Here is a 12,218-nt window from a genome sequence, read left to right on the forward strand (position 1 = left end):
TATACCAATATGTAGCTGGTATTATATAATATACTATATATATATATATATATATATAGTATACGGAAGTATACGGAATTACCGCAGATATAGAACAAACGATTAGACTATATTCAACGGTTCGTATAATTTTATACTTTACTTTCTTTTATCATGTATTCGATAATGTTTCCTTGATTTTTATAATTATAGATTATCGTGACAACATTTTTATTTATGCATATGTTATACGTATGTGTATAATATTAGTTTATTAAGCCTAAACTCCGCGTCGTTCTCACCGTTACATATTTTTATATTGTATGCCTATGTATATACATTACGTTTCATTCACGCTCCAGAATCGAAGAAACGGCATTTACGCAACATTGTATTATTTATTTAAAATCCATTCACTCGCACTCGATCACCGCTTCCTTCCTTTCATTTCGACCGATTTTTCACTGTAAACATTATAGCAATCACAGATCATACACTTCCTTCAACTAGATCCGATCCTGTAATCATTAACATAGAAAAAGGATGAATTGCTTTCCCTGTTTCCCGCTCCGATTTGCAACTATTCGTCTCTTTGAACTTATACCTCTGACGGTTTGAGAGAACTTCTTCTACACCCCGTAAGGAAATATAATTGTATTATCATCACGTGATCCTGGATTCTCCGAATATATTATTATCTATAATAACAGACGACTATCGATAACTTCCCGCTCATCAAACTTTACGACCCTCGCTTGGGCTGCGCTGCAGGAAGTTACGCAGGGATATAACATTAAGCAACACGTGGGGAAATATTATCTTACATATTACAATATCATAAACGTTGATCGATTTATTGTGTAATTATATAATTAATTTAATCAAGTTATTGAGCTATACGACCACCGGCGTCTTCGATATGGGCTTCATGTCGACCTGGAGAACCGCGGCGGTCGCCGACCTCGTAATAATCGTCGTTTCCTGCTATAAGGGGTCGTCCTTTTGGCTGACCGGTCCGTTTCCTATCCTGACGTTGTTCTGGATCTGTTTAACCGTCGGCGTCCGCGACTGATCTTTACCTATAATTTCCTTCGGAGTTATGGCGCAGATTAATTCCCTAGCCGCGGCCGCGGCGCTGCTTGTTGTGCTTGCCGATTCCTGATCACCCGATGGCGATGATTGGGTCTGCGTGGAGCGGGAGACGAAGCTCGGTTGAACTTTGCCATTTATGCGATCCTCTTTCATCACCTCCATCTCGTGACCTGTGTCGGGGAAGAAGAGGCTTAGAGCTCTCAATCGCGGTAAGGTAAGGATATACGCTGCATGCGGCGCGAAAAAGTTTTTCAAAAATTAAGCTCAAGAGCTTCCGACGTCCAACCGTGTCTTGTACTCGGTGGTAGAGATTCGTCGCCGAAGAGCCTTGCGTGTCGAGAGACGAGTGGTGAAAGGAAACGACGAGAAGAGGAGCGGAGAAAGAGGATATTAACGGTGGAAAAAAAAAAAAAAAACAAATCAACTAAAGGCAATGTTAAGTACCTTCCGCGCTTATTGTGTTGCAGGGTCGCAAAAGCTCAAGAGTTAAGTACGAAGCTGCGAATATATAGCATGTTCAGCGCGAGGCGGAGATAAGGGTGAAAAAAAAGTTAAGAGGCGTAGATTCTAATTAAACATTTTCATCCCGCGCATCTCTCGGAAACCAAAGCTCCGAGAAGATCCATGATCCATTTGCATATCGCGCCTCGTGCGTTTGGCGCGATGAGTTAAAGTGATATGTAAATCCCGCTGAGATGTGAGATACGAATGTGCGTGCGTGTGTGCACCACAGATATCGATCACTTGTACAATTACAGCGCCCGATTCTGAAACAAGCTGACTCCCGTATTTGTGTAAAGGCTGATACTTTTAACCGAGGATCAGAGTCTGCCTGGGTTTCAATCAATTACAGGTTTAAAATGGTGAAAAGTTTCTCTGTAAAATATGCAGGATGTTTTTCAGGCTGCAAGTAATTACAATCACCCAGAATCGGAGTAATCGCTAACTTTTACACACATACGAAAATTCTCCTTCATCGATATAACGTAAAATAGGTGATATTTAATTATAAAACTCATCCCTCGTCGTATTTTTCTCCCCGGACGATAAAACAAGGTCATGTCAGGTTGCGCGAACTTTTCCGCGCCTTGGCGTTGGCGTAAAACACGTATTTGACGATCAGCTGATCCCCTCTTCCGACGCCATATTGTCATCCCTAGCGCGGACTCGGCGTAAGCGTTACAATTATAACAATAATAATGACGATACGTTACATTCGCTTTGCGTCGAGCAATCGATGGTCGTCGTCACGTGCCTCTTGACGGCCTTATTCTGGTCGCAAGTGGCGGCTGTCAGAGTGACGGCAGCCATAACGCTGGATGCGTTGGTCCCCGTTACGGCGGAGTTTTTGGCTGTGCTGTACCTGGTTGGCATCATGCTTTGCCGCACGTTCCTGTCCGGCCGAATGAGGATGATGTAGAGCTGGATGGACGGGAATTGGGCGTTTTAAAGACGAGAGCTCGCGACACGAGTACCTAAATTTAAAAATACTCATCGGGTCCGATCGTAAGACTATCGTCTAACCTTGGGGCTGAAGAGGCAAGCTATCGTCACCGAGGCCGAGAGACTTATGGTCACCGACATCGAGGTGATCCGGAGAGCCACGTGGTTTCCGGTACCAAAGTAGAGAGGAACAAAGGCCAGCCAAATCACGCAGGTTGTGTACATCGTGAAGCCTGCGGGGAGAGAGAGGAAAAAAATTAGCAATCGGCAGGTACGTAAGATTGAGCAGCTCTTACCGATGTGTTTGCTCTCGTTGAAGTACGCCGGTATTTTTCGTGTTAGAACGGCGTAAACCGTACAGACAACGATCAGGATTATGGGATAGGTGAAGGCGATCATGTAGCTCGCGTCTATGTAGCTGTTGCAAACTAGGAGGTTGTCGTCCCTGGTTGGATAGTGGTGCATGGCTCTCGCGGGGTCGATTATCATCCAGACCCCGTTCACGAGGACCTGGACGCTCATAAGACCGGAGCAAATGATGAGCTGCGACTTCGGCGAGATGAAGGAGGGCCGTTTCGCGGTCTTCTTGCCGGAGTCGAATATCCTCGATATGCGATTCGTCTTCGTCAGCAGAGCCGCGTAGACTACCGTGAAACAAAAACCGGCCCCAAACCTGCGAGATCCACCGAATTTAGGCATTGATTGATCGCAGGGTCGATAAGTCGATAATTAATATCGCGGGTAAAAGACTGGAATACTTACGGAATGTATGAATATGTATTTGGAAATTTAGCGCCGAGAAATATTGCCAATGTTTTAACCTTAATTGGTCACACCTCGGTAGAATCGCATAACTCTCACATTGGGTGAAAAATTGATTGTTCAAATATTGTAAAACATCGAAAAAGTTAAGATGAAATGGAAAAAAAGAATTTTTTTTATACTATTGATTGCGAGAAAAAAGACTATGAAAGTGTATTCCTGAACTCTGTGAGGTGTTTGAAATGTTTGGGGTGAAGTTCATCCGGAACGACCAATTAGGGTTAAAAATATATCAGTACCTGTCATGTATACTATGACAGTTGGAAACTCGTAAAACTCTCTCTCTCTCTCTCTCTCTCCCTCTCTGCCTCTCGAGACAGGTGAATTAAAGAGAAGTCGGCAATTTTTCCGGGAATTAAATTTTTAAATAACGTTGAAACGAAAGCACCCAAGCCTTTCTTTCAACTTTCATTTAACGCAATTATTTCCTTGCAACCCCAAGCTGTAGCTATAAGGCTTAATTTTATTCAGAACACAAAGGCTACTCGGGACTGTTGAAAAAATGTGTAATAAATTAGGATCCCAACATTAAATCATATTTCGCTTTCAAATAAAGCCCGACGTCAGTTACGTTCCAATATTGTTACAATTTTTTCTCACTATTCGATCAGAAATCGAAGGGCACAACGCGCGTCACATTAGATTGAGGGAAAAATACGAGGGTGCGGTGCTTCTATAAATGAATTTACAAAAAAAAGAAAAAGAAAAAAACGACTCTTTTACCGCTAAATGTATCCTTCTACAGCTGCGACAATTTTTATCAACGCACGGGTCACACGTATGTACGTACATTAAATTACACCTATACGTAGAGTGGATTTTACGTCAGAGCGGGGTAATCAAAGGGACGGAGTAATTTTGCTAGGGGTGGTTGGCGAGTCGACGGTCGGGCGTAATGGCTCTGTAGGTTTGTACCGGAATTTTATTATTTTATGAACGGTGCGGGGGTGGCAACAAATACTGCAAGTTTTATACCCGGCGATAAAGGCGCGCTTCTCCCTCCCTCTCCGGGTGCTCAGCATTTCGTTGTTGCAGGCCGAATACGCTTTATCGGCGTGCAGGATTCGTAAAACATCAGCCTCCCTAATTAGACGTAACGCCGACTCGATACGGTGCCGTAAACGTGCATTTATGCCTATAGTTTCGCTCTCCCGTTGCCGTTCGACTCCGTATTTATCGCCCTTTATTGCTGACAATCACCTACAGCCTTCCCGCACCCCGTTATTACAGCTCTCATACACACCCGCCGTTTCCAGACGCCGATCGAACCGCGTGGATACGTTTTCTCCCCCCTTTGCCCTTTTCGATGTCCCGCCCGTTTCATTCCGGTTTTCATTTTCCCACCGAGCTCAATGACGATAAACCTGGTAATTCGGAAAAATACCTCTGGATCCCGCAAACGATGTCGTTCGGCCTCAAAACGAGGGCGAAGGTCACCAGGTAGCAGAGCAGGATTCCCGTCAGCAACACGTAGGACAGCTCTCGCCCCGACGCCTTGACGACGGGGGTGTCGTTGTGCCTGAGAAACACACCGCCGACGAACAGGGTCACCTGAAAAACAGAGAGACTTAAAGGCGAGCTTTTTTCCCTCCTGCGAGTCGTAATCTTACCCTTCAAGGGGTTGTACACTTGGTCAGGATTTTTCGTAGATCGATTTCGTTCTAATTTCATTTTCGGAATATACACACATTCGAGTATATGCACAGAAAATTTCACGTCAATCTGACAAATATTCTCGAAGTTAGGAACCAGAACTAAGTGTAAAGTAACTTATTGTCAGAAACTTTGAACGCGTTTTTTTCAAAACTGTGTTTTCAAAGTCGTTGAGCAAGATTTCTCGGAAACGGTTGAACCAATCAGTCTCAAATTTTTACACAAGCTTTATGAATATATTTTTCATTCCTCGATCGAAGGTTTTTTCTCGCTGATAAATATTTTCCACTTTACAAACAAATCGCGGCGAAAATCTTTATGGAAAAACAAAATTTTTTTTTCGAGACACCGTCGTTTTGATGAAAAATAATATTCTGCTTATTCCTTCGATTGAAGACCAGATAACATTAACTAAATCTTTTATGTTTTTTCATTTCGGATGATCCAGCCCAGAGATATCATGCCCACCGGCTACAGCAGTTTTAAAAATCATTATTTTTACAAACAAAAAATATCAGAACGAAGTTCAACGCTACCCCAACATGTATATAAATTTTTATATCAATAAATAGAAATGCCTCTCCACGAAAAATCCTTGAAAAATCTCTTTCTTTCGACCTCTAAACCACGACCCTTACAACCCCTTATTAATCTGGATCGAATTCATCGCCGGCCCTCACCAAAATACCAGTAGCCGAGAAGGACATGGCACCGATCGCCCATCCGCTTTCAGGGCGTAAGAATTCCTCGGGGATGTCGCGACAGGTCGAGTGCGTTTCGTCCGGGACGGTTCCCTTCCGGCATGGTATGCACTGGGTTTCGTCGAGAGGATGTCTGATCTGTTTAGAGGTAATTTTCCCTCTCATTATGCACGGATACGCAAAAAAAACTAGGAAAACTCGTTAAACTCGGAAAGAAGGAAGGAGAGAGCGACTAACCTGGTACTGCGTGCAGTTGAAGCAATGCCAGCAGCAGCTTTCACCCTCCACGTATTTCTTGGCCTGACCGTCCTCGCATGGCAGAGAGCAGACGCTTTCGGGTGGCAGGGGATGACCCAGGCGAAATTGTATTTCTGGGTGCACATCGATTAAACACGTAAATGCAGGCGGTGTTAAATTACCGAGCTCGTGTATTTCGCTCTGGCGTTATTTTTTTTTTTTTTGTTTCAATTTATTTATTTATTTATTTTTTTTACTACAACTTTTTTCCACCAAGCTTACCGGACATGTTCAGGCGGAGTTCGCCCTCCATGTATTCGCCGACTCTGACCCACTTGTATTTTCCCGGGGAGGCTTGTTTGAAGTGAATTATGTTGTATCTGGCCGGTCCGTCCCCATTTTTGTCAAACCGGAATTCATCCCCGCTTAAACCTGCGGTCAGGTTAGTCGGTAAGAATTTTCGGAAGGTTCCTTTGATTTATGTTATGAAAAACAAACTGGGAAAATTGAATATTCCGAACGAACGAGTGCTAGAAATAGAAATACTCGAGAGTTTTGGTCGGAGAAAGTTTTATTGTCACAAAAAAACTCGAAGATAGGTTTCCCAATTATTTTATACTCAAAATCTGACCGCACAGGGTCTGCATTAAGTGACACAAAACTAAGGAACCAGGTTTCATTCAATTCAGTTAAACCGTTTTTTGACTTGTTGTCGGACAAGGAATTGTACACTCTTTGTATCGATTTAGGAATATCTCCGTCCATATCGCTCGAAATTTAATCGTAGTCAAAGTGGGCCGCATCGAATCAGACCAAATTTGCAAAAATCCGTTGATTAATTCGCGAAAATATTATCGATCCAAAAATTGATTCCCGGTTTAAACGTCCATCCGAAGTTGTCGACTTTCTAACACCGAGCAGTAGGTGGTAAAAAATAAATGAATGAAACCGCCTTCAATTCCCACTGCAATGATCAGGTCTGAACTTGCGATAATCGACGACTGATTGAGACGTCGCTCAGATTCATACAGAGATCTAACAATGTTCCAGCTGAATGGATCGAGATGAATCGTTGCAGACCATTGCATAGCTGACTGTGAGTGAAATCATTGGCAGCGTTAATAGATATGTGTTAAACATCACTGTCCGTATGTGGTAAACTGGTGCAGCTGCACTCGACCGGCAATTAAATCGGTATTAAAACGTCGGGGGTTATAATTACGCCGCGGTAACGCGTCACGAGCCGGAGTTGAATTTGAACAGTGTTCATTCTGGCGCAAAGAGCGTGAAACACGGACGCCCATGCTCGTGAAATGAAGTAATGCAAATTGCGCTCTGCTCCACACTCGGATTCGCATCCTTTCCGCAACCGAGTTATCGCAATTGAACTGCAGCCGCGATCACGAACTCGACGGCGTAACGCAAATTCGAAGTCCGGAAGAAGCTGCGGATATCGAATCGTCGCGTAACTCACCTGTGAAGTTAACTTTCCTCAAGTATCTGAGCAGCTCCGTTCCTTTGGTGGGTTTCATCGCGTCGCACAGTCCAAACTTCCCTTGGCAGAGATCCTCGTGCATGTCGCTGCAAAGGGGATAAAATGTCAGACAAGCGAAGTTCTCCCTGTGAAACCGATTGTCAAACTTTGAATCGGACTCGTTGCACGAATACGCCGTGCACTTCGGGTGAATAACGTCATTTGGTACTCCTACCCTTACCGACCGAGCAAACTCACCCTTTCTCTTCCCACATTAAAGAAACACACTAACGGAAAGGCTTCAAAACGTTGTTTCCATGCAACACTGAAGTCGCCAGACGAGAACTAAGAATCACAATAATTTCATTAACAAAATATGCACTCACGGTCAGCTGGCCACTTTAGGCCCCTGAAATATGGTAAATGTGGTAATGGTAAAACGTGTCAAAAAACCACTTATGTTTCCTTAACGGTTAATTTTCGGCATCTCCGAAATTTGAAGCCTTTCCGTTCGTTTGTATATTTAACGTACGAAGAAAGAGGGTGAGTTTGCTCGGTCGGCAAGGGTAGGATTACCACATGGCCCCAATTGCGCGGAGGAAAAACAATTCCTCGCACTTGTCGGCTCGATCAAGCTTGCACCAACTGTATGCAATAATCTCTACTTCCGGGATGCACAGGATGTTTACAGGCTCACCGGAAGGCCCAGGCAAAGGCCATCACCGCGTCGGAAACGAACTGCAATTGATCCTCGAAGGCTGTGTTCTGCTTCGTGAGACGTTCCTCGGTGGTACAGGCGTTTGTGTATTTCACGTTGTGGGGCGTCCACGAGGCGTTTGGATACCGGCACTTGAAGTGATCCTCCCAGAATTCTGCGGGCAGATTGAAAGTTCGGATCGGATCGAATCGAATCGAATTGGGCAATGAATTCTCCCCGAAATGGACCGTTTAATTCCCTCCAACTTCGGATTCGGGCGATATCGCGGCGGTTCCAAATCTTTGCGGGCTTCGTCTTCTTCCCTCGGATCCTCCGCTAAATTCGCCGATGTAAATTGCCACCGCGAATCGTGCTTTCGCCCTCCAAACTACCCCAGTTTGCAACCAATTCGCGGAGGAAAGTGGCATCCGTTCACTCGGCTAAATAAAAGGTAGAATTCACGGCTTGACGGAGGAATTGACTAATGTCGGATGATTCTCAAATATATTTCAACCCCTTACTCGTAACGATTCGTTTTTATCGCGTCGGATCAGTTCTCGCCGTTGTAAAACGATCGCTTCATCCCCTGGGTGTACACACACATATACCCTATATCGAAATGAGCAGATCTCACGAAAGGCGGATAAATCCGCACGGCGTGATCTTTTTGCCTCGTTCTTATCATCCTCCCGCCACCCTGCACACTCATCCGTGTAATTGTGTATTGCGTAACTACTGTTTTGCCGAATATTTGTCAGATATAATTCAAAACCCTGTACGCTGTGTCGGAGCGAAGATTCATGCTTGGATACGCCGAGATGGAAACGCGTTATTTCGTTAATTATACGTCAGAACTGATTGTGAAACAAAATGTGAATTAAAAATACGAACACGGATACTCATTTTTTATTAACATAAAACAGGGCTGGTTAAAAAATGTTTCTCGGTTCGTACACCTCGCGTATATATCATGAATAAAGCAATAATAGGGGGAAAAAAGGGAATAATTAAACCCTTCTAACTTTTTCAATGAAAAATCTCCGCACAATGGCACGCGAATTATAAAGCGGCTTAAAAATTTACGGGATACGCACTTGTACGTACGGTGATACATGTTCTGTATTCCGCAAGCAATAACTAAACCGATACACAGCTTTCGCATAAACAAGGTGTATACCTGTAGGTAGCCTCATTCTATTGATTAATAATTCATGAATTTTTTCTTCTCTCTTTGCATTCATCCATGCAGTTTCCTGTCCTTTTTTACATCCATTGTTTGCCCAATTTTTCCTTTGTGCGGGATACACCGCTAATTTCAAAGCAAAGTCACATTATCACCCCCACGTGTACGATTTTTTATTTATAACCCTCCTTCGACGAGGTGCTTCGAATCCGAATCTGGTAGGGATAGGCATCCGGGCATGGGTGTGCGGGTGTGTCTGTACGTTACACCTATGCCGAGTATTTAATATCCGCACTCAATGCCCGCTATCACGCCTCACCAATCAAAGAGAAACAGAACCCGGAATCGATAACACCCTAGGGACTCGGTAAGCTTACGTATCGCGTCGAACGTGTAGCTTTGCTGCCCCGAAAATCAGAAATTCCGAGATCATTTCTTCGTGTAGGTACCCATCTACCGGTGATGTAACGAATATTGGCAAACTTCTCGTCATTCCGAATGTGACTGTCGCAAATACTTCATATTTTCCTTATGAAAATTGTGAAATCGCGATATCACATAAAACAAAAACATTAGTTTTTATAAAAGTTTGTCTTCACGTTTGAATCGCGATCTAGCCTCAAAGCTAATTTGTTTCCGTAATCAATTTGTCGTTATTCCGGAATAAAATGCAAACGACGTTAACGCGTCGGTGCGACTCGCACGGTGTGCACACCTGTCAGTCTATCAATTGTCAACTTTTAGCCACAGAGAAATGGCGCTAGATTTAAAAATGTATATTCTCATTCTCGAATACTTGAAAATTAACCTTCGTTACGTCGCTACCACCGTCAAGGTGCGAAAAGAATGGAAAGCGTTTTTCCAATCGCAATCGAGTCGACTGGCGGCCGATGACAGTACCAAAGATAGAAAAATGGCCAGGATCGATGAACTCACCGACGAACCACGGATTTCTCCGGTTATTCTCCACCGTCAGATTGAGGAAGTATTCCTCGAACCCCTTGACCGGGTTCGCCTGTGGCTGGACGGAAAGTGTGCCCTCGACTTCCGCCTCGTTTCCGTTGCTGACGAGGTCGCGGGCGCTCCATCCGTCGCTTCCGATCCAGGAGAAAGCGCCTGTCGCGTTGCATCGCCTCACAGCCCGCATTACTCCAGCCACTTCTTGATCGGAGCCGAAAATGATGCACCCTGAAACGCGCAACAAGTTAATCCTCCTCCCCTGTCACCCGGATGCCGTCGTTTCGCCTATATTTCGAAAGGAAATTGCTAGAACACGTTCAGTTTGCACGAATCTCGTTGAGATTAAAAAATGGAACCTCGTCCGTTAATTCAAATTCAAATATTTGGTTTTCCCGCTCTATAGTCATTTGGAATACGCCTCGCGACTCGATCAGTGCGATTAATTTTACGCTGATGAAATTTCCCGCGACGGCCGGAAGCCCGATCGTGTTTGATGTTGCTGAATTTTTTTCTGAAATTGAAAAATGTGCCATATCAATACGTCGACAGCGTAAATCCACCACTTTTTAGTTTAATTAATAACGTGAAACTGGCGTCGTCGTGGTTTTGGAACCAATTTAACGAACCTCGCCGGATGTACGTAAAAACTCTGCGTTCTTTTTATATTTGCATATCTGTAAATTGCTTCATCAATTTTTTATCCTTTTCTCGCAAATTCAATTAATTTCAAGCTTTCTTCCGGCAGTTCGATATTGTATCTTCGCGAATAGAACGAAGACGCGTCGGTCGTGTGTAGGTGTGTAAAAAAAAAGAATATCATTGCGAGGATGCGGGAAAATTCACTGTGAAGAAATTTTAAATTGCTTTTCCACGTGAAATAATACTCGGCGGCTGTTACAGACGTAGGTGTGTACATGGATGCGAGAGCGAAATGCATACACGTGGCTAGGAGGGAGCTGCAGTTCGTATACGAGAGAAAATTACGATCCGTGCACCTGGAGTATCGTACCCACGTACACGTAGGTATATGAACCGCAGTCTAACGTCAGCGCTTCTGTTCCTCATATCGCTGTGTGACCCTATAAATTTTCTTACATCAACGCTTTCACAGCTCCGGACGCAGTTCGCAAGTTCGAACGGTCGACACCTGCGATTAAACGATTTTTTCTAAGGAATGGAGCAAAACTAAATACATGTAGGAGGATCCGTTACGAATAACGAAAGCGCAAAAATTAAAGAAAGACGTCGATACGCGTAATAAATCTTCGAGCTTCGGAGCATCGATCTTGTACCCTGTGTAAAAAATGCAATATACGCAAAGGGTACACCAGACGAAGTATTGTACACCCCTTACACTCCATGAATGATTGATAACTGTAATCTGTAGACGAAGATTACTCGGATAAGAATTCATCGTCGATTTGGTATTCCAAAGATGTCCAGGTCCAGGGGAATGATATGAGAAAAAAAGTAAATGAAAGAAGTTAAAGGAAAAGAAGAAACCGGGGGAAAAATGAAAAAAGGATACCGATCGGAATGAAAATCCTGTCTTCATTTCACCCCCGGGATATCGTGGGCAATGCTCCGTCGATTCGCATCACAGAAGAAGAAGAATAAAAAGAAGAAGAGACGAAAAGTTTTCATCTTATGGTTGCAAGGCCCTCGCTGTACCCGAAGCTACCGCGTTCCTCTTCCACCGTCGACTTGATATGCATGAACCGCAGCTCAGGGGCCGAGGATGGTACGTGCCCACGTATACATAATGCGGGCTGGATCTAACTTTTTCAGTTTTCAGTTTTCACTCCATACAGGTCTACCTTCCAAGGCCATTTACGTCTCGGCTGCCTGAGAGCCGAGGGACGTGGATGTAATGTACCTAACCCGAGAACCACTCTCCTCGGACCGACCTTTGCAACATCGTCTTCGGTTGGAGCCATCATCGCGCCAGGATTGCACGATTGCACGATTCTGCGTTTT

General features: G+C 44.1%; 1 protein-coding gene across 1 annotated transcript in view; it reads right to left on the reverse strand.

Annotated features, from left to right (window-relative positions):
* Positions 1 to 70: 70 nt before the first annotated feature.
* Glurb (metabotropic glutamate receptor B) overlaps positions 71 to 12,218 on the reverse strand; it is an 82,594-nt gene continuing 70,446 nt past the window's right edge. The window contains exons 6-16 of the mRNA XM_046611731.2: positions 10,218 to 10,469; positions 8,099 to 8,273; positions 7,402 to 7,508; positions 6,210 to 6,359; positions 5,928 to 6,061; positions 5,670 to 5,828; positions 4,721 to 4,887; positions 2,811 to 3,187; positions 2,596 to 2,747; positions 2,286 to 2,493; positions 71 to 1,241 (exon numbers count right to left, since the gene is read on the reverse strand). Coding sequence (XP_046467687.1) covers positions 964 to 1,241; positions 2,286 to 2,493; positions 2,596 to 2,747; positions 2,811 to 3,187; positions 4,721 to 4,887; positions 5,670 to 5,828; positions 5,928 to 6,061; positions 6,210 to 6,359; positions 7,402 to 7,508; positions 8,099 to 8,273; positions 10,218 to 10,469 — 2,159 coding nt within the window. The 3' untranslated portion in view covers positions 71 to 963. The remainder of the gene's footprint in view (positions 1,242 to 2,285; positions 2,494 to 2,595; positions 2,748 to 2,810; positions 3,188 to 4,720; positions 4,888 to 5,669; positions 5,829 to 5,927; positions 6,062 to 6,209; positions 6,360 to 7,401; positions 7,509 to 8,098; positions 8,274 to 10,217; positions 10,470 to 12,218) is intronic.

This window comes from Neodiprion pinetum, chromosome 2, assembly GCF_021155775.2.
Source record: "Neodiprion pinetum isolate iyNeoPine1 chromosome 2, iyNeoPine1.2, whole genome shotgun sequence".
In the NCBI taxonomy this organism is placed as follows: domain Eukaryota; kingdom Metazoa; phylum Arthropoda; class Insecta; order Hymenoptera; family Diprionidae; genus Neodiprion; species Neodiprion pinetum.